General features: G+C 56.3%; 1 protein-coding gene across 1 annotated transcript in view; it reads right to left on the bottom strand.

Annotated features, from left to right (window-relative positions):
- Positions 1 to 22,456, bottom strand: part of BMP7 (bone morphogenetic protein 7) — a 70,789-nt gene that overhangs the window by 10,385 nt on the left and 37,948 nt on the right. Inside the window, exon 3 of the mRNA XM_024559645.4 lies at positions 11,086 to 11,234. Coding sequence (XP_024415413.2) covers positions 11,086 to 11,234 — 149 coding nt within the window. The remainder of the gene's footprint in view (positions 1 to 11,085; positions 11,235 to 22,456) is intronic.

Below are 22,456 nucleotides of genomic sequence, written 5' to 3'. Positions count from 1 at the left end.
GGGTCAGAGGCGGCGGAATCGGTGCTTCGGAAGCCCTGGGCCCAACTACATCTGGAATCAACTTCATGCGGAGCCCCCCAGAGCCCCCCAGACGGGCGGAAGTCAGGGAACCTGGCCTCCCAAGGACCAGGCCAGCTCCAGGGGTTTGCTTTGGTTTTTTAACAAGGAGCGTTTCAAAGACCAAACTCCCGTCCACCACCGTTTTCCCCTAAATTAACCCCTTTAACGTTCACTCTCCTGCATTCTTGAGCGGGGTTTCCCCGAGTTCACCCATCTATAATTGGAGCGGTTCTGTAAAAAGAACCATTAAAGCTGAGCTCCTAGGATTTGCGTTCCCCTCTGGAAGGCTTTTAAGGGTAAAATAAAAATGCCTCGCCTGAGAGCAGGATGCTGCTCTGGATACAGTAACCCTACCCTTGCAGCCCTCGCTGAGGGCGGGGGTGGGCCCGTTCCCGCGGTTGTCAAGCTGGCCAGGGCCAGGGGCCCACTGCCTTAGCAGGGAAGTGGCCAACAGAGCAGAACGAAGAGGGTCTCCAGGTCCCTGCACCCACCCCTGTGGCTGACCATCCTGTGCAGGCCAGACAGGTGAAGGTGCACGGTGGGCCCAGAGATGGGCATGTGGAGTTCGGGCTGTTTGGGGGCCGCAGGGGTAGTAGGGTGTGCAGCAGCATCCCTGGGTGGTCCCAAAAATGTATCCAAGCGTCCCCTGGGAGGCAAAACATCCCAGGTGGAGAGCCACGGCTTTACTATACCCTCCTCAAGGTAAGCCAGGCGACAGGGCCAGGCACGGGTGAGTCGCTGCGGCCAGGTCTCTCCCTGCAAAGCCTGAGAGACGATGTGGGATGTTACTAACACCAGATAATCCAGTTCGGGGGCACGGCTCCCGGGGCCCCGAACAGCGTGTGCGTCTCTGCACACACATTCCTGGTGCAGCGTCGGGCCAGCGCTGCCCTGCGCCTGCGGGTCACCCTGGCTCTCAGGGGCCCACAGAAGGAAGGGCCACTCAGATCCGCCCCCGAGGGAGAGGCCAAACACGATACAGTGTGATTTACATGAGGGAGGAAAGGTATTTAAAGGCCCTATGAACATATGTGGGTTCGTTCGTACATGAAGTGCATTTTCATTTTAATATCCCCGAAAAGGGCCAGGAAAGATTATCCTGGGGAAGAGGACATGTGGGTTGGCTGGGAGAGGAATTCCTTTTCATTTTACGATATTACATATATAGGTTTTCCTTTGCACGTGCAAACATTCATTTGGATTGTTAGTATTTAAATGTCCTGGGCAGCCCTGACCGGTGTGGCTCAGTGGGTTGGGTGTCATCTTGCAAAGCCAAAGGTTGCCAGTTGGATTCCCGGTCAGGGCACACGCCTGGGTTTCAGGTTCGGTCCCCGCTGTTGGGGCTCTCCCTCTTTTTCTCCCTCCCTTCCCCTCTCCCAAAAAATCAATAAAATATTTGAAAATGTCCAGGGCAAGTCACACTGAGTAGGAAGCCAGGACAAATGTATTATTAGGCAGACAGACTGAGGTGACCGAATTAATTGAAAAAAAAAAACCCCCCAAAGCTATGCATACTATTTTCACAATGGCCTGTGTCTTTAGCAAAGTTGAAAAAGATTTATATTACAGTCAAGGGTTAATAGATTTTTTTTAAAACCTGAAGATTTTTCCAAGAGTAGGGTTGTCAGATTTTGCAAATAAAAATACAGGACACCCAGTTAAATTTGAATTTCAGATAAAAGAATAATGTTTGCAATATGTGGGACATACTTTTATTAAGCAATTACCTGTGGTTCAGCTGAAATTCAAGGTTAACTGGGCGTCCCACGGTTAAGCTAGGATGGAGAGGTTTACCAGGTAGATGATTCCAGCTGATGCTCTGCAGGCAGCAGCCCGGGGTGGGGTCGGGGGCACTGGCTACCCGGCAGGCAGGTAGGGGGCCGGGCACTGGATTAGCTGGTTTCTTCTTCAGTAGAGCTCGTGGCTTGCCTCTCTCTGGTGTGTTTTGCTTCTTTTATATTTTGCCTTTTAAAAATTTTACTTCTTAAATGAACATACAGTGAAGTTGACTTTTTGTACACAGATCTATCGGTTTTATTTAACACGTGTGTGGATTCATGTAATCTCCTCTTCTACCAGGATACAGCGCAGCCCCAGCACCCCCAAAAGAACCCCCTTCTGCTGCCCTTTCTCTCAGTGCATCCAGCCCAGGGTCACGCTGCTCCCCAGGGGACCCGTGGCAGTGTCTGGGGACATTTTTGTTGTCACAACCTGGGGAAGGTGCTCCTGGCATCGAGTGGGTGGAGGCTGTGGATGCTGCTGACCGGCCTACAGTGCACAGTCCTCACCACAGAGAAAGCTCCGGTCCAGCATCAGCCGTGCCAAGGGGGACAACCTCTGCCGGTCATGCCCTTCTCCCAACCTCCTGCAGCCTCGCTGGCAACTGCTGACCGGGTCTCATCCCTCTAGCTCTGCATCTTCCCGGAGTTTCGTAGGCAGGGACTCCCAGGCTTTTGCACTGGCTCAGTTTAACCTGCAAGCCTTTGAGACTCACCCGCGGGGTCGCAGGTCTCAGCCATTCATCCCTTTCGTTCTCAGGCTGTTGATCTGTCTCCCCGGTGAAGGACCTCAGAGAGGAGCTTCCGGGAACATCATGAGAAACGCCCAGGACAGGTTTTGTGAGGCCTGTGTTTTTTGGTCATTTCTGTGACCAAAGCAGAGCGAAGTCCATCGTGGGGCCAATCCCCCACTGTCCTTGCACGCTGCGGTGCCCGCCTGCCCTGGGACCAGTGCTCCTGCTCCTTGCAGGGGCCAGGCAGCCACTCCAGAGCTGAGCGGGCAGGGCCCACCCTAGGAGCGTTCGGCGAGGCAGCAGCCACCAGGCAGGCCCACCGCCATGCTCAGAGCCCTTGTCCCCGGTCCTCCACCCGAGGAGGAGGCTGCTCAGGCCCTGCCCAGCCTCACCTGCAGCTCCTTCTAGGATGGCTGCAGCAGACGCCTCGGAAACATCTTCCTAAAAAGGCAGGCACAAGAAGAGAACATCCTCCATCCAACCACCTGCTTCCTTCCTCCATCCTCAAGGACGTGGACGCCGCCGTCTCGCCAACTGTGCCCTTATGCTCAGGCCACGACACGGCACACGCCGCGGGCAGGGCCAGGAGGAAAAGTCTGCACTGCCCTGACCCTCTAACCGGGGGGGTCTGCAAACTATAGCCCCCCGGCAAACCCAGCCCGCCAGCTCTTTCTGCAAGCAGTCTTATGGGAATCCCGCCACGTGCGGTCACCCGCACAGTCTGTCAGCTCTCACACGTACCCGCAGACTGAGGGGCTGCAGAAGACGATGTCTGACCCGCGAAGCCCGAAACACTTACTGGCTGGTCCTGGACCCCGAAAGTTTGCGGGCCTCTGCTGTCGCCAGCCCTAGTCCTTCCAGGCCGGTACAGAAAACCACACATGCCCCCAGGAGATAAGGCGCCCTGTTGCCTATTACTGGCCAAGGGAAGTATTGCTGACAGAGCCGGCTCTCCCTCCGTTATGGGTTCTCAACCAAGATCCGAAACAACCATCGTGGAGCATTTGCTCTGAGCCCGGCACTGTGCTGAGCCCATTCCACGGGCTGGCCTCCTGATCCCACATTACAGAGGAGGAAAGTGAGGTCACAGGCATGAAGACACCTACCCGGGACCCACTACCGAGGAGGGCAGAGACGGAGTCACACCACGGTCCAGCTGACTCACGCCTGAGCAGAGCCGCTGAGCCACGGCCGATCCCCGGGGGGTGCCAGGGCAAACGCAGAAAGGGGAGTTCACCTGGGCATGGCTGTGGGCCACGGGCAAGGCCTGCGAGGGTAGGAAGGGGTCCCTGGGGCACAGGGAGGAAGGCCTTCCACAAGGCGAGCCAGGTGGGGGGTGGTGTGGATGCAGGACTCTGAGTTGGGGTCAGGATGGAGCGTAACAGGGGGCCTCTCAGGAACAGGGGGGCACAACCCGCCCACGGGTAGGGCGGCACCTCAGTTTTCTTGTGGCATCTTTATTTTCCAGGCCCAAGGCCATCGACTGCCCCTAGGAGGCCCACAGCATAAGAATGTTCCTTATTAATTGTGCAAAACATTAATTCCAGCCACTCGTCTTGATGGACCAAGGCCCAAGTGACAAGCAGGACCACAGTTAACACTGGTGCCATCTGCTTGGCCCCATCCTGTCGTCCCCACCACGACGGCCCGCCCAGCCCCGGGAGGGCCCATCCCAGCCTCTGGGTCACCAGGCCTCCTCTTCTCCCTCCCGCTTCAGCTTCTGCACAAACAGGATGTGAAGCAATCACAAGGGCGCAGGCACCTCGGGGGCGGGTCGCTCGCCAGCCTCAGCTGTACCAGGCTTTGCCTCCACGGCCACCGTGGGCGAATGGCTCACCTCCCAAGCCGTTCCCAGCTGGTGCGGCTTGACACTGACCTTCAGGAGCACGTGCTCTCAGTTCCTTAAGGGCCCTGCAGTCCCATCCGATGCCATCTTGGGGTGATTAAAAAGAGGGACCCGGGTCCCCGCGCCTGAGCAGAGCAGCCAAGGCTCATTGCACGCAGACATCTAGAATGTATCCAACCCCGGGAGGCAGAGACGGGCTGGTGGGGAGGGATGGGGCCCTCCTGGTGTCAGAGCGCAGGGCATGGCGGGCAGCAGCTGGAGGCCCGCCAGCAGGAAGTGAGAGACAGGGAAACGAGGCCACCAGATGGTGTTCTGGGGACTGAGAGGCAGGGCGGACCCAACACTGCCCTCCTGGGCCTCCCAGTTATTTCTTCCATGGTCAAGGGAGAGGGGGGCACCCCTGAACTTGGACAAGATGCCAAGTCCTCATCTGGGGAGCAAATGGCCAGATGCTTCTGCGTCCACAAGGAGGAAAGAGTCCCCAGCCCAGAGTGGCCTTCATCCCCAGCCTGCAGCTTTGGGATGGAAGGCAGCACGGGGCACGCCGAGTGTGTGGACCCAGAGGGCCGCCTGGAGCCCTCCTGCGCTGCCCTCAGAACCCAGAGCTTCACTTCGCAGGCTTGCCCTGACCTCCGGCATGCGGTCCCCTCGCCCTCGGCCTCTTCCGTGAGATTCAGCAGATGGGACAGCAAAGCCTTGTGCTGTCTGGGCCGCAGCCTGGGGCCCGTAGCAGTCTTTGGCTCCCTGCAGGCACAAGCCAGGATTGGCTGAGTGGACAAACGTGCTTCCTCAGCAGGTGAGGACACTGCTGATTGTAGGAAGCCGGTTTTACCAGCCAGGGGCTGGGGCAGGGAGAGGCCAGCATCACTCCCTGGCCTGGGCTGCAGGGCCCAGGGCCAGCTCGTCCTTCAGTCACGGTGCCCAGGCCCACGACTCTTGTAGGGGCCCGTGAAAATGTTTTAATGTCTCTTAAAATCAGAAGACAAAATATGAACTGTTTAGGGTCAGAGAAAAATATTTTCATTTTTAATCCAGCCAGGATTATATTTGTTTTTATATCAACATGGTCATAAAACATAATTTTCGATATTTTTTTATGGAAAGGGGAGCCCATGAATGTCAGGCACTGCCTCAGCCACCTCTGTGTCTCGGCCCCTTCGATTAGTCCTGCCGGTAGTCCAATGGCTCCTGGCTCCTTTTCCAAACTCTGTCCTTCCCAGGAAAGGGGATGTGGCAAGAACAGCCAGGCAGGGGCCGGGGTGCCCTAGGGTCCTGGCCCAGCCGTGCACCCAGCAGGGGCTCCTTCATCACACCTGGGCTGGTCCCTGGTGACCACATTCCTCGGAAGGCTTTCTAGCAAAGTGCGAGTCGGAATCCGTGGTGACATCTAGGGGTACCTAGAGCTGAGGGACTTTGGTCAAGTTGCTTGGCCTTCTCACCTCGGTTTCTCATCTGTAAGAGGTGGCAAGGACGACGGTGCTCCCTGGGCAGGGTCACTGTGAGAATTTAACATATCAACAACAACAACATCTAACATTCAGGAGCACAGAAAGGCTGCCGGGCCCAGGGCTCAGCATTCTGCATGAATTCACTCTTGTCTTCCTCCCAACCATTATGAAGCCCGTGGAGCAGATGAAGGGACCAGGCACCTCGAGGCTGGACCAGCAGCCCAGGCTCCCCCGGTGCTGCCTGCAGGAGCACCAGCATCTGTCTCACTTCCTGTCCTGCACAGGAGCCCGGCCCGGGGCCTGGCCTGCAGTGAGGGCTCAGCTTGGCTCTCCGCAGCGCTGCCTGGACAGCCCTCTCCTCAGGGGCACGCTGCCCACTCCAGTGGGGCCTCATGTGCCAGGACCCCTCGCTCGGGGGTGCGAGTGCGGCCTGTGTGCTCAGACCGGGAGGGGCTGCGTTTCCTCCTCTCTTCTGTACAAAGGGGCAGATGAGCAGATGGCAGCCCTACTTCCAGCAGTGTCCTGTCCTGGAGATGAGATGATGCTCCCAGTTGGCTCCCAATGAGCCACAGGTGCCCAGGAGTTTGCGGGCTCTGCCCCTCCCCACCCCAGCACACCCCCGGAGCGGAGGCCCAGCTGTGCCGCTGCACAGGGGGGACTAACAGGAGGGCCGCAGCTAGAGGAAGAGGGAACAGACACATGCTGCCTGGGTGGTCTCCAGTGACATTTGGAGAGCAGGTGGGCAGGCAGCTCACCTCAAGCCAACAAAAAGCTTCTGAAAAGAGGTCTGTGCCTCCTTAGGGTGGAAGGGAGCCCACCTGCGTCACTGTCAGCAACAGCCGCTGTTTGGGTAGGAAATGGAGGCCCCGCCAGGTGACAGGGCTGCCTAGTGGCTGCAAGATGCTGTCTAGGTCTGAACAAGGATTAGATGCTCTATCCCTGACTCGGTGTCCTGTCTCCTCCCCTCCTTGTTGGGGACTGGGCTTCTGCAGGCACTGCTTGAGGCAGTGGTGCCCACGGAGTTCCTGTTCATGCCTGTGGGCGGTCCCGGGGCAGGGCCTGGGCTGTCTCTGCCGGCAGTGCAGGCTGGCACACAGCTGGTGGGTTTAAACCGGCGCATAAACCCTAGAATCCACAGGCTCCGCAGCAGGCTCTGCTGGGCTTTCGCCATTATAGATATCTAACAGGAAAAGGTTTAGACCCAGAACCAGAAGGAAGCCAGCAGCCCATCTCATTAATGAGGGTGCCCCATAACCTAGGGCACAACTTCACCTGAGTGTCATTACTGACCCAGGCCCCAAGTCACCCGGGGAGCTTGCGGGAAAGGCAGATTCCCAGGCCCACCCTCAGGGATGCAGCATCAACAGGTCTGGGGTGGAGCCCAGGAATCTGTATATTCACCGTGCCACCGCAGGAATTCTGGTGGGCACCATGCTGGACGAACTCCATGGCAGGGAGAGGAAGAATTTCACAGCTGCAAGCCTGTGGTCTGGGAGATGCTGGGTTCACTTGCTTCTTATCTTATTCCCAAAAGGTCCAAAAACTCACATGCGTCATCAGTCAGATTGGCAGGTTGGTGAACTTTGCCCTTTCCTTGACCCAGGCAACCACACCAAACAGCATGCCCAGCACCTGGACAGGCGGGCCCCAGGGAGAGGTACCAGGGCAGGGAGGGGTACAGCGCCCAGTCCTTGCCCTGGCTCTAGGTAGCATCTTGTGAGCACCAGACTATACACCCCATGGGTGGAGAGGCATCGCGGCAGCTGCTGGATGTGGTGCCCCACCGCCTATCAGGGGTCACAGCCTGCTCGCCTGTGACGTGTAAAGGTAATGACAGGCACTGACTGGGTGCCGCGCAGAAGGGCTGCCACGGGTTGAGCAATTAAGTTCTTGCACGAGCTCAGCCCACCCTTCACCACCACCTGGCACGTGGAAACTATGATTAACCCCATTTTCCAGATGAGGGACATTCAGTGACTCACTCCAGGTCACATGGCTAGAAACTGCAGAGCTGGGATTTGAATCTGGGGAGTCTGACCGGCTCTGGAGCCCACACTCTGACAGATAAGCAGGGCCACCTCGCTAAGTATGGAGCCTTACCCACAGCCGAGGGTGGAGCAGGGGTTGGAGGCAAAGGGGCACAAAGACCCTGACTTTGGGGGAGAAAGAGGATGGCAAACCCGACACCAGGGGGAACTGAGTTGCGTTCCGCGGGGCAGGCAGGACAGAGAGGCCCGGGCCCCACTGGGGTCCAGTTGGAAGGTCCAGACACTATCTGCAAGTCTGGGACAAGGGTCACCCCAGAGAGAGAAATCGAGTCTAGCTTAGCCTCACTTTCACCTCACCCCCAATAAGTTCCACAGGGGCTTTTAAGGAGAAAGAGAAGCTAGATGGCCCTATTGCCAGGTTAGTCTGGATCCCCTCTGTGCTGTGGTCCCTGTCAGGACATCCTCAATGGACACCAGCAAAGTAAAGGCTCTGAGAAGGTCTGCGGAGAAATCTGTTTTTCACGCTTCCCGTGATTCCCAGCAGAGGTTGCAAACGTTTTCTGTAAGTAGTATTTCTGAAAATAATACCTATTCTCAGCCGTTTGGGCCATAGAGTCTCTGTTAGGACAGCCAGCTCTGCTGTCATAGCGCAAAAGCCGCCCTAGACGGGACAGAACTGAGCTCATGTGGCTGGGGCACGGGCCAGGCTTTACTGACCAACGCGGAAGTTTCATACAATTTCACGTGTCATGAAATAGTCTTCTTTTGATTTTTCTCAACCATTGAAAAGTGTGAAAACTCTTCTTTGCTCACAGGCCACACAAAAGCAAGGGGCAGGCCCCATACAACCCAGCAGACGCAGTGTGCCAACCCAATATAAAAAGATGGGAAATCAGCACCCCTGAAGACCCACTGATAAGTATCAGGGGTATGGACAGGGGACCATCAGTAGAAAGAAGACTGGCCTGGAAATAAGACAAGGGTGCTCCCAAACTCTGTGGTCCTCTCCCACGTGGCCCGTGGCCTTAGGTGAGTAATTCTGGTTTTCTGAAGCTCAAGCAGACGGGGAAGCTTTATACCAAAGTTGCGGCCTCTGGTAGGAAGGACACCAGGCAAAGCCCAGGAGCAATAAAGGAAAGGTTATACAACTCAGCAACATTGTCTCAATCCACTTGGCAAAACCCAGCATTAACCCCAATAAAAAGAAACACGACAAACTGGAAAACTATTGGCAGCTCAAGTAGCAAAGGGCCAAATGACTCTAGAATATAAAGAAGACAAAGACCAGCACTGGATTTGAACCGTGGGCAGAGGATGTCAGCAGGCAGCGCCCAGGGTGCACCTGAGGAAGGGCTCGGCCTCGCATACGACAGAGAGAAGCAAAGCAAACCCGCAAGATCCTGTCTGTCATCGGCCAGATTAACAAGCGCGGAGGAGGGGGAGAACCCACGCGGGCAGAGACGGGAAGCAGGGGCCCTGGTGGGCTGCCGACGGAACGAACCCAGTGCAGGGTGAATTGACAATAAATATCTAGTCCATGGACAGTGCCACCTGCAGGCATTTGTCCTAGGGCGGCACGCACTTGAGGGGCGATGCCGTGTGCACTGAGGTTTTCCACTGCAGCCCTTCCTATACGAGCAAAAGACCAGAAAACAGCCAGTCATCCATCCCAGGGGGCTGGGTAAGTCACTCTTGGTAGCAATAGCAACAATAATAATAACAGCTCTCATCCAGGGCGAGGACTGTGAGTCGGGTCCTGTTCCCAGCCCTGGATACTTAAAGCCCCGCCCAGGGACCAGCAGCCTCCCCATCGCCTGGGGGCTGGTTGGAAATTCAGACTACCAGGCTCCGCCCAGACCTGCTGAATCAGAATCTGCATTTTAACAAGATGCCCAGGGGGGTTCCCATGCGTGTTAAGGCAGTGTTTTTAAACCCTTCCTGCACTAACTCCTTTAATCTCAGAACAACCCAAGGGCCCAGGCCCTCACTGCCTGCCTGTTGGAGGTAAGTCACACAACGAGGGAGAAGCAGAGACACGCTCCACACACGTGCAAACACACACCAGCCTTTAGCGAGCAGGGAAGCTCTTGAATCACTGAAAAGGACTAACATTCAAGGTTAAGTTGCCAGATTAAAAAAAAAAAAAAAAAAGCAGCAAGGTGAAGACACTATATACACTCTGCCACTATTGGTGGGAGAAAAATAAAAACAGGAAAGCAGAATTTATAGGTAATTGCTGAAATACCCAGAGAGCATCTCTGAAGAGATACCCAACCGGGAAATCAGCGGTTGCCTCTGGGAGGTGGAACTCAGCGGCTGGGGGAAGGCAGCCCGGGGGACACTATTCACTGAGGCACACATCTGCAACCACTGAATTCAGAGCCATGGGCATGCATTAACCTACTTTACAGTAAGTGTTTTTTTGTTTTTTTCTTAAAACTGGTGCAGGAAGAAGCTACACACCCCACACCACCCCCACTTAATAAGAAATACACTTTGGGGAAGAAGAAATCAGCACAGCCGGGCCCACCCCAGCTCCCCACTCACCCTCCTGCCTGCCCTTCTTGGAGAAGATGGATGTGTGGAGGGGAGTGAATGGTGCTGGGGGCGGGGGAAGGCAAACAGCGAATTCTCCAAGTATTTGTGACTCAACCACGTTTACAGTTTCTTGGAAGGGGCTTAATGCCCTGCACCAACCAGTGCAGTGGTCCTTAACCAAGGGCAATTGTGAAATGTCTGGAGACGTTTTTGGATGTTACAGCTGGGAGCAGTTACGGGCACTGGGTGGGTAGAGGCCAGGGATGCTGTTAAACATCCTGTTAAGCATCCAGGAAGCCCAGGATGTCCCGTGTCCTGAGGTGCAGGAGGAGCATCAGCATGTCGCAGGCTGTCATGTGCCTGGGCATCACCTGGGGCTCTCGTTCAAGTGCAGGTTCTAAAGCCACAGCCCTGGGGTGGGCGAGAGTCAGCACTTCGAACTCTGCTGCTGTGGGACCACACAGAGCAAAGAGGCCTTACCCCACACAGCAGGTGCCTACTGTGTAATCGTCGTGTGAAGGGGGGCTAGCGGCTGCTCTCAGTTGGGACTGAAAGGTTGGACAATGGGGACTGGCTGGGGAGAGCCAGGGGCAGCCACCCTTGATGGGAACAAGCACGAGCACTGTGGAGACCCTGCATCATCCAGGATACAGGCTGCATTAGGACCAGCAGGGGAGGTGGCTGGGGACTCACCATCCAAGGTCTCCACGGAGAGCTGCAGGCCCAGGTTGTGCCGGGGGTTGACCACCCAGTGGTTGCTGGTGGCTGTGATGTCGAACACCAGCCAGCCCTCCTCCGAGGCCCAGAGGGTGCGGCTGTCAAGCAGGAACAGGTCCGAGTCCCTACAAGAGAGGAGGAGACGCAGGCTCTGGGTCAGCAGGTCATGGCTCAGTCACCCAGTGATCCAGCGAGACACTGATGGAGACAAAGACCATGCAGGGTGAGGAGGTGGGAGGAGGAGGGCTGCTGGTCCCCAAAGCTGGGTGCATCAGACCAAGACCCAGGCATGGAGACACTTCAGTAGCTGTGGTGAGAAAAGGGACTGCGGGAGAGGTGTAAAGAGATGCATACAGGGGACAGGACGTGGCTATGAGGCGAGCTGGCCATTGAAATCTGTGAGTGGGGTCCCAGGAGGACAGAGTCCAGAAAGGCAGGAATTAGACAACCTCTGTGCTGCTGGATGCCTCAGGGACAGAAGTTCATATTTGCTGAATTACTCGCTATTTGCCAGGTGACAACTGTCCCAAGTATTTACACACATTCTTGCATTCATTTCTCTCAACCCCAAGTTGCAGGGACATTATCATCCCCATGGAGTACATGGTAAAACCATGACTTGCCCGAGGTCATTCAGCCAGGAAGCTGCCAAGTTGGGGCTTGAGCCCAGGAAACTGGGCTCCAGTACAGACGCCCTTCACTTCCAGGCTACGTAGCCTCTTCGTGAGCCTATCCAGTGTCAGGAGGTGGACCCCTGGACTGATGTTACTGATAGAGACAGCTCTGTAATTCTCTCTTCCTCACATGCTGCGGTAGCAAGATGGGTTGGACCCAACTGACCTTGTAGGAATGGAGGATGGATAAACGGATGGATGATAGATGGACGAGTGGGTGGGTGGGTGGACTTTACATTCCTAGATAGAATTCTAGTATACAAAGTATCACAACATATCTTTTGTACTTTTAATTATAAGGATTCCAAGTTTCAATATGTTGAGTCTGTTGATAGTCAATGAAAATATTCGAGCCCCCACACTATGCCAGGTACTGGGGTACAATGAGGGACAACACCCAACCAGTTCCTGCCATCGGCAATCTCTAGCTTACCTGGAGTGACTTAACTTTCCTAGAAATGAAGGCGAATGTTCTCTGCTCACAGATGAAGCCATGGCAAGGAACAACTTTTACTGAGCGCTCACCACGTGCCAGGCCCTGGGTGGGAACGCCTGGCCAGCACCACGTCCTTGAGTCCTTACAACAACTACGTAAGGTGGATATGCTACCTGGGCCGTTGCATAGACCTAAAAACAGGCTCCGAAAGGCAGAGCTGCTCTCCTGGTTACACTGCTGGGAAGTCTAAGCATGATTGGAGCCCATCCAGGCCCCCTGTAAGCCCAGGTTCTCAACCACACAGGAACAGCACTTCTAGACACGACCTTTGCTTGGGGGTAGTTGTCATTTCAGAGCACTGGGAAGTCACTCACTGCAAGACACCCTCTCAGCCCTCTGCTGGAGCTGAGGAACAGATGCCCCTTTAGATCATCCCTGCTCACCTTCCCCATGCGGCCTGGAGACCCACAGGTGTGTGGGGTTGGCCACATTACGAGTGTGCTGCGTGCCGAACACATCAGGCCTTCGCCAGGCGCGTCAGTGTGCACTCGGCTCACGGGAAGCCGCCCAGATACTAAATCCGAGGTGTTTGCCTGTGTTTCAAACTCACTTTAACTCAGACCCGCCGGAAGTGTAGCAGGACACAAACAGGCCACTCAGAGGGATGGAGAACAGGGCTCAGAGACAGACAGCAGCCGAGGCCATGTGAGGGTGCAGTCTCTGGCTCATCACGGAGGTCGCAGGAATGAACTCGAGCTGCATCTCCTCCTGTGCATCTCTCCGCCCAAAAGTCTGGAGGCAGGGAGTCCAGTTGGCCTAGTCAAGTCCATGCCCAGCCCTCGGCCATGGGAGGGCAGGACACTCCACGGTGACAGACACCATCACCAAAGCCACAGGACAGTAACGGGGGTTATCCCTACTACAGGCTCCCCGAAACCCCCCTCTTTACGTAATGCTCACCAACTTCCAGAATCCAATTCAGAAAATGCTGATGTATACAATGCATTATCTATGGAATGGAATATAATGAATGGAATAGGCCTTCTGATCCCAGACTGAGAAAACGTAGCCACAGTATAAGGCCGTGAGTGCGCTGTCTCCTAGCCAGCCCAGCTGAAGTCCTCTCCTAACACAGAGACATGATAGAAGCAAAGAAGTGTCTTCAGAGACACAAGGGATTTTGAAGACCATATGTTGGACTTGCAAGTCCAAACTGAATAAAAACAAGGAGACGGTCCCCCATGACCTGTCCCCTCCCACCTTCCCAGTAGCCTTCCAGGGGCGATGGCAGCACTGGCTTGAGGGACGGCCACACAGCCTGGAAACATACAGGAACTTCCTGCTGGCTTCACCGCCGATTCGCCTCGATGACTTTCCTGGCCATGGAGGCCCCCAAGGTTGTCAAGGAGCCGGTCAGTTGTCCTCAACAATTCGATGAGAGAAGAAACACCACTCCAAACCAAAACAATTCGCCTCCTGAGTCAGGCTCCCAGGGCCCCTGTACAAACACCCACACCACCTGGGTGGTGACTTTGCTGGGAAATTGTTCTTTGTAGGAAAATGTGACCAGCTCTCTGGACAGGCCTTTCTGGGCAGCAGAACAATAAATAGTAACTTACGGAACAGAATTAGGCCTTTGATGAGCGGAGGCCCTGCCAAGTGATACTCAGCGTTCTCTTATTACAGGCCGTGACTCCGAGGGCCAGCTGTTTCAGGCTGACGTTGACTCACCCGTGAATCAACGTGGATGCGCCGGCTCACCTCCTCCGAGCTACAGTTGGCACTTTGTCCCAGCCAGGCTTGGAAGAGCCAAGCCTTCCATCGGGACAGGAGAACCTTGTTGAGGTGGGAAGAGCAAGGTGCTGACACAGGCTTTGCTTTTCGAGGAAGGCCCAGGTGAGAGGTGGGGCCTCATGGACGGAACCATGGAGGACTCGCTCAGCAGCCAAGTCCAGACAGATAGGTGGGAAAGTGGGGCTTTCTAGCTGCCACCTGGAGCATCTTATTAGAACACAATAGTTCTTAGATCCAGGACCTAAATAAGCCCTTGGTGACACATCTATTTACCTTGAACACACTGGCCTCCCCGACCCAGCCCAAGGGAGGGCAGAGGTGGGAAAGGCTCGGCCGGGCCCACTGCTGAAATCCTAGGGGCTTTCCTGGCTCTTTTCAGTTCCCTGAACCTGCCCAACAGTGAGGTCACTGTCTCCATTTCACAAACGTTAACTTCACAGAGTGAAGATCAGAGGTGAAGCCATTTGTCCACGTTGATAGACCTTATACGTGATCTTAACACTTGAGCACTGAAGCCTGTCCCCTCCTCAACTCGCCCTCTCCCCAAGGGACAAGAGACACAGGAAGTTGTTGACCCCTGCTGTGCATGTTCTTCTTTTCACCACATTGCATGAGGCAGAGAAAATTCTAGAGGGGATGAGTTCTAGGTGGTGGGAAACAGAGAAGGCAAGTAGGTCAAGCCAGCTGCATCCTGAGCCTCAGTCTCCTCCTGTATAAGGTTAGGGTAATGCCACCTCTCCAGCAACCGGTGTGAGCCAAGTGAGGACCAGCTGGGGACAGACTGTCAGGGCTCCCTGGGGCTTCTCTGCAGTTCCGACCAGTCACACAGGTGTCGGGGTGCATTCCCAGAGAGACTGCAGGAAATTCTGGGGACACGTCTATCTTGTTCCCAGTCGTTATGTGACTTCCAAAGGCCCACAAGTCAACAGACCATGTATCCATTCAAAGGATGGTCTTTGGACCCCAAAATTCACCAGACAAGTGTATCCGCATGTTCACAGTGGTACATGTTCTGCAACCCCAACCGCTAATGATTCCCGCTATCACCAGACCACACGCAGATCTCCCATGTGAATTGGCCCAGTCTGCGCCACCTCTGAAGTCTGGGCTGACGGTACCACTTGCTGGGACCGGTCGAGTTGGTGGAAGGGAGGCCCTGCCACGTCCAGGGCTGGAATGGAAGAGGCTCAGCACTTGTCTCTGGGAAGCTGGCCGCTGGGTGAAGAAATCTGACCACTCTGCTGCAGAGCCGGATGGCAGGAAGGGGGAGGGAGCAGAAGCCGTGCAGGAGGCAGGTCTGTGAGAGACACCGAGCCAGCCCTGGGGTGAGGGGCCACCTTGGGTGCTCCAGCCCCCAGCCAAGCGCCCGACTTCATTGGTGACGCAGCAGCCACTGGAGAGTAGAGCCGCCCAGAAGGAAGACCCAGAAGGTTCACTTCTTCCTGCCTGAAACCTGGGTTCCCCCAAAGCCTTGCTCTTTGTGGGGCACCGGAGACCCCAAGGCCATGGTGCTGGGGGGTGTTAATATTTAACCACTCGTCTGAGGACAGAGTGTGTCTGGGGCTTGCAGGCTCCTCTTCGAAGGGACACCATGAGGACCAGTGAAACCTCACCCACAGGGAGGAGGAGGACCACGCACACCACCGGAGCTGGCTTCCACCCCGCATCTCTCAGCCCGCCTTCCCCCGGAAAGTGCTACCGGGATGGAAAAGTGGGTATTTTAAAATTTCCAACGTGGGAAGGTGGAAAGTCATTTGCCTTCCCCCTCTGGCTCTCTAGAGACTATTCAGAGACCATGATCTCAGGGTCCACCCCAGGGGCAGGAAGACCCCCGCGTGGGACGAAGGGTGATGTCTCGCCCTGGACCGGGGCCTTGGAGAAATGACCGCTCTGCACGCACACACACAGCCCCTGGGAATCCAGCCCTGAAACGGCAAAGCGGCAAAAGGATCGCTCTGGTTCCGGGGCCCTCCAGGCAGGAGCTGGAGCCAGGGGAAGCACGGGCTCCTGCTGGGCCACAGCCCCTGTCCAGTCCCAAGTGCTGCCCCTCTCCCTGCCCCATCAAAGAGAGGGAAATGAACTTCAGATGCTGTGGTGAGCAGAATAACACTCCTGCCCCAAGATTCCACATCCTAATCCCAGAACCTGTTGCCCCCATGCTTTCTGTGGCAAAGGGACTGGGCAGGTGTACTTGAGTTGAGGATTTTTGTGATGGGAGATGGCCCTGGGCGACCCAGACGGAAACGTAGCCACGGGTCCTTATACATGAAAGACAAAGACAAGAGGGTCAGGGAAGGGGCTGTGAGGACAGACGCAGAGGTCAGAGTGACAATTCTGCTGCAGGGTGGTGGCAGGGAGAGGGGCAGGAGCCAAGGACTGCAGGCAGCTCTGGAGGCTGGAAAGGACGAGGGGACAGGTCCCCCCTGGAGGCCCCAGGAGGAACGCAGCCCTGGGACACCTTGATACTGGTCCACGAGGATCCATCAGGACTTCTGACCTCCAGAATTGTATGGTAGTCCACTTGGGTTGCCTGAACCTGCTAAGTTTCTGGTAATTTGTCACAGCAGCAAGAGGGGACGAATGGAGTCGAAATCCTGAAATCCCTGGAGCACCTCCTGTGTCTCGGGCATCCTGCTAGAGCCGGGGGGACCATGGCCGCTGGAGTCAGAGCCCTGGGTCCAGCGGCTGTGGGTGCATCGAGCAGTGAGGGTCGCTGAGCCCTGATTAGAAGCGGGACTGAGAGGGATGCGTCCTCTGGGCCAGCAGACAGAGGTAGGGACTGGACGTCAGGGTCTCCCGAGGGAGGTCACAGGGATGAGCAAGGCTGAGGCAGCCAGAAGGGCAGGAGGGGTGTCCCTGCAGAGGGGACAGGATGCGCAGTGTGACAGGCGAGGCTGACAGGGGAGGGAGCCTGCAGAGGGGGTGGTGGCTGGAGCCTGCAAGGCCTCTCTGGCCACGGGAAGGTTCTGGCCCTAAGAGAACCAGGGGCTGGGGAGAGCATTAGGCAGGGGCTGGAAATGACCAGTGCCACCACTCAGGGTCACCAGCTGACTCTCCCTCACCCCGGCTCTGACCCCTCGCCCTCACCCTGCAGCTCTCTGGAAAACCACACAGCTGGACGTTTTCAAGCAGCACTGCTGTCAGCCTGGAGCAGGCTCCTCAAGGCAGAGAGCGGGGACAGAGCGAGGGAGAAACCAGGGCTTCCTGGGCTACGGTGATGTCATGGAGGAGGACAGGCATGTTGCTGCTACGGGTGAGTCAGGCTGGGGAGCCAGCTCTGCGCACCTGGAGTCAGACCAGCCTGCGAACACCAGCCCTGCAGGGAAGCCAGCTGGGAAGGAGATCAAAGGAGCCTGGGAGGAAGCCGGGCGTGGTAGCTGTGAGGCCCGGGTCCAAGCAGTGCCCCTCCTGAGCCCCGGGCTGGGGAGGACCCAGCCCTGGCCCCAGCACCCCACCTTCCGGCTTCAGGGAGTGCCCTGCCTTTGTACCCCATCTCCAAACAGTCCCTGGCGTCCCCAGGGCGGGAAGATGAAGTCAGGGAGGTCCAAAGCCTTTTTTAAACACATTTTAAGACTGCATATCCAGGAAGACTAAAATTAAGTCGTTGGGGAGAAAAGTGGAAAAATACACAAAGACGCACGGAACCCTCCTCCCACGAGCTGGCAGCCCACAGCTTCCCTGCCCCGCAACCCTCTGCCTGTCTGTCTCTCTGCCTCCTTCCTCCCGCCCCTGCACCTGGGCATTCGTGGAAGGTCAAGTACACTCCTGTCCTGACTCCAGGAAGCCCATGGGGTCAAGGTCAGAGAGAGAGTCAGCAGCCATCAAGGTCCGGGTTTCAGTTTCCCTGTCTGCAAGGAAGGGTCTGACGTTTATCGAGGTCTCAAAAACCGCCTCCCATTAAAAGGACAAACAAGAGAAGAAATTGAGAGGGTCAAAATTCCAAAGCACTCTGTATTTTGCCCCGGCTGGTGTGGCTCAGTAGGTTGGGCAGGGGCCTGCAAACCGAGAAGCCCCCAGTTCAATTCCCAGTCAAGGCACACATCTGGGTGGCGGGCCAGGTCCCCAGCTGAGAGGCAACCAATCCATGTTACTCTCCCTCTCTTTCTCCCTCCCTTCCCCTCTCTCTAAAAAATAAATAAAATCTTTACCAAGAAAAAAAAACCCTGTATTTAAGTGAGGCTGGGAAGCAACGCGTGATCTCTGCTCCTTAGAAATTTCATAGTGCACACTCGCTCCTTACAGGCGCTGGGAGGTGCTGCCGTGAAGAAACGTCCACTCCGGCAACGGCGTGTGATGAAGCGGCTCCTGAACTTGTGCGTCCACACGGACCGCAGGGGCTGGTGGGGAGAGGGAGGAGCCCAGCGAGAGGTGGAAGGAGAACACAGCCCGGGGTGGGGGTGGGGGGGTGGGGTGGTATCTGAGCAGAGCAGAAGATCCTCTTTGGGAGGAAGTCCCCAGAGTGGTCCTTGGTCCTACTTCGGGTGGTCAGGAATGGAGGCGTTGCAATGCAAGGCTCTGGGTCCTCGGGAAGTACGGTAGAATCCCAGGGGAGTGACCCTGGGCCAGCCCACCTCTGTCCTCGAGGTTCTTTTGTTTGTCTAGTGCATGGGATGCTGCAGAGTACAGGGCCCGGCCCCAGGCTCTGGGTAGCGGCAGACCCCAGCTCAGCCTGGACCTTCTCCCACTGAACCGAAGCTGCCCGGGCCCTAAGGCAAGGAGCTCAGAACCCGGTAGGTGACCCTCCTTCGGGACACAGCATCCTAGGACAGGCCTGGCTCCGTGCCACCGAGAGAGCTCGTGGAAGCCCACAGCACCTGGGAGGGGGGTTGCTGCTCCAACACAGTGGGGGGAGAGCGAGGTTCAGGGCAGCCTGCAGATGCTCCCCTCCCACCCCGTGCACCCCATCCCCAGCAGCCTGTGCAGGCTTTCAGAACCTCAAATATGAATAGATAACTGCCCTGCCTTAACCCTTGGTTAGCTCTTAGGATAAAAAGCCCAAATGCCCTAAAGTCTTCTGTAATATGTAACTGAAGGTCTAAGTGGGAAACTTCTGGGAGAGGAAGAAGGCACTATTTTACCTCCAGGTGGGCACCCTACCTCTAAGGCCCTGGGTGGCCCACCCCCTGACACCCTTCTCGCTCCCTTCTCCTCCCACTGCAGCTTCCTTTCAGGCAGTCATCTGCCCAGACTCCTGCCAGCCACAGGCCTTTGCACATGCTGTTCCCACTACCTGGGACACCATTCCTTATCCTTTCCCTCCGTTACACCTGTGCATCCTTCAGCTCCCCAGGGAAGCTTCCAGCAATGTGCTGATGGGCGAATCCTCATTGGTGGCCCTTGGAGACCCTCCTTTCCAGCATTCAGGCTGGTCTTTGCAGGTGCTTGCATGGTTCTCTGGGTTTTCCTCTTTCCCCATGAGATTTTAAGCTCCTCCTGGGCAAGAACCAGTCCTACTTTGCTCGCCACCGTCGCAGCCCGGTGCCTAGCAAACAGCACGGCCCGCAGTGAGTCTCAAGTTTATGGGGAGCGGACGCACTGGTGTCCTCAGAGTATTCTGACTGGCAGAGGAGGTTTCCTGGCGTCACCATCTGCAGCTCGTGTTAGTGAAAGAGGAGGGATGAATGTTTCCAGGGCCTTCAGGTGCCTCCAATTCCCTGGGGCCTCAGCCCGCGCCCTGCCCTGTGCCCACGGGTCATAGACACTGGTTAGCGTGTGGGCACCTCCACGCCCCACCTCCCACCAACCTGCTTGTGTAATCAGGGCTTTGCCACATTACCCGCCCCCACAGAACCCCCAGTGGGAAGTTGCCAGTTGTTTGGGGTTCACCTTGGCCATTCTCGTGCCACCCCTGCCTCAGAGCCGGCTCCTCATCCGTACGTCTCAGGAGGAACCCAGAGGACACAGACTACAGGGAGCCATGGCTGGGAAAAAAAGACAATCTCACATTTACTTTTGAACCTGACTCTCGTGCCCCCTTGCTTACAAGTCCCAGGTTTGGGGCCCAGAGTTTCTGGAAACTGGAGGCCCTGCCTTCCTATTCCAACCTCCCAAGTGATGAGCGGTGAGTCACGCTGTGGGTGGCAGGGCTCAGAGAAAGGTCTGCGGTGAAACGTAAAGACCTTTGGGGCCCCCCTGAAAAACTGGGCTTTGTGGGGAGCACTGCAGAGCTTCTGAGGCAGCTCTGGAAATCCCATGCTGCTGGGCAGCCGAGTGCGGCTGGCACGGTGGAGGTAGGCGGGCGAGACGCCAGGGATGGAGACTCATCTCAGAGACTTTCCCTGGTTGCCCCATTTCCTCCTGCCTCCAGCTCTGGCCCAAAATAGAACGAGGTAAATTCAGCCTCTTCACACACATTCAAGGAATAAACAAACCACCACAAACACAGTTATAGGGCTGGGTCATCTTTCCTACCTTTTTTTTTTCTTTAAAGAACCACAGGCTGTTTTAAGATCCCAAACCAGAGGCAGAAAAGGGCAGTGCAGCGGCGATGAGGAAGAAAGGAAATGAACTTAACAGTGGCATTTGCAGACAGAAGCATGTGTCGCGATGAGCAGATTCAAGGTTTCCAAAAGCCAAGGGCAGATCAGAAGGGCTCGACGCAGAGTCAGAGAAATGTCTGACTCATCTCGACTGGGAGTCCTCAAACCGAAGAATGGCGCGAGGGACAGGAGAGGCGGGGGCTGCGGCCCACTCAGTAAGCGTGCCAGGTGCCACACTTCTTCCCGCCACTGACCCGAGACAGTCCTTCCAGGTGGACTCTCATTTTCCATCATCCTTCAGGGACCCCCAGGCACAGATTCTGAGTCTAGGGCTTGAATGCAAGCAGTTCGTCTGAGGGGTGACCCCGAGAGCCACTGGGAGGGAGGCAGGGATGGAGAAAAGACAGAGGAGGGTGCTGTGGGCATCTGGACTCAGCCTGGTGCTTCCCGGTGCTCACCGAGTCCTCCTATGGGGACTCAGGGCTCATGCACATGTAACAGCCCAGGAGGGTCCCCGTTCCCTCTCTTGTGACAATGATGGGTCTCTCCTGGGGCTCCTCTTTCTAACGCAGTCCCATGTGCAAAGCTGACTCTCAAACCACAGGCCTCCCTCTCACTCCCCTGGACCAAGGGCCCAACCCCAGGAATGAAGTGTGAGCCCAAATCCGCAACCCACGGCGTCGAGGGAAGGAAGAAGCCTCCTGTGGACCCAAGTAAGAGTCCCCAAAGAAGAGCCGATTTTCACTCCGGAAGCCCTACCATCCCAGCCCGTGGGGCCCACAGAGGCCTGGGAGCAGTGCATGGTTGGAGCAGAGCAGTGTTTTAGCAGGTGGAGAGCGGCGAGTCACACGGGCGGGAAGGCAGGAAGAAGCCAGGACTGTGAAGCATAAGCAGGGCCCACAACCCCCCCACCCCCACCCAGGGCTCATCCACAGTGCAGCACCTCAACTTCTACCTGGCTGTCAGGTGTCTGTCCCCACATCACCTGTGAGCATCTGGGAATTGACACCTCTCCGTCCGCCCCAGTGCTTCTCAACCAGGGGCAGTTCTGCCTCCCGGGGAGCATCTGGCAATGTCTGGAGACATCCTGAGCTTTCGAAACTGGCCGCATGGTCTTGTGCATGGAGGCCGGGGATGTGCTCAACCCCTCCAGTGTACCCCCAGGGTGACCCACAACAGAGAGTGACCTGCCCCAAGTGTCAGCAGTGCCAAAGCTGAAGAGGACCCGAGGGAGGAAGGAGCCTAAGTCACCCTCCAGGGGCTCCGTGTGGCGTGGCCCCCTTGCCTGGCTGCCTGCCTATTGGGACACACTTCCCCAAACTCTGCCCTTATCAGGAAACATTTCTGAACCATTCACTTTCAGACACAACCCTCGTCTCAGGGTCAGGTCCAGGGAGACCTGACCTGAGGCCGGTGGCCAGCAGGGTCCCCTCGAGGGCAGCTTCACTCAGCGAGCAGTGTCTGCCTCATGCCACGGCACAGCTGCAGCCGTGTCCAAGTTTGGCAGGAAGGAGTGCTGCAATCCATTAGCAATGCCTGCCTCGGGTCCCAGATTGGAAGTGATAGCGTGCGCGCTGGAATGCAGGCCAGGTGTCAGCTTTCCTTCCAACACTCTTGGATGGGCAAAATGCAGAGCCATGGGTATTGTGGAGGGGAGAAAAGGGAAGCAAGAAAATAGCTCTGGCAGAGGCTGGTGGTGGGAAGACAAAGGAAGAGCCAGCGTTGGGAAGCACCCTGAGCAGCTACCCAGAGGCCTGCTCCTGCTTGTGCCCTGAACTTGAAATGACCAAGCACCTCCTTCCCTGGGGTTGACTCCTGTAAAACATTTTCTTCTGGGGAGCCTGCATTCCCCGAGCTCACTGAGTTCATATTTGAGCAGGCACTTTCCTTCCCAGCCACAGATGACCGCCCATGACCAAATTGAAAAATATTAATTCTCTTTGTCTCCTGCCAAAAAGGCTAAA

This window comes from Desmodus rotundus, chromosome 6, assembly GCF_022682495.2.
Source record: "Desmodus rotundus isolate HL8 chromosome 6, HLdesRot8A.1, whole genome shotgun sequence".
NCBI lineage: Eukaryota > Metazoa > Chordata > Mammalia > Chiroptera > Phyllostomidae > Desmodus > Desmodus rotundus.
This window is presented reverse-complemented; position numbering and strand designations above follow the sequence as displayed.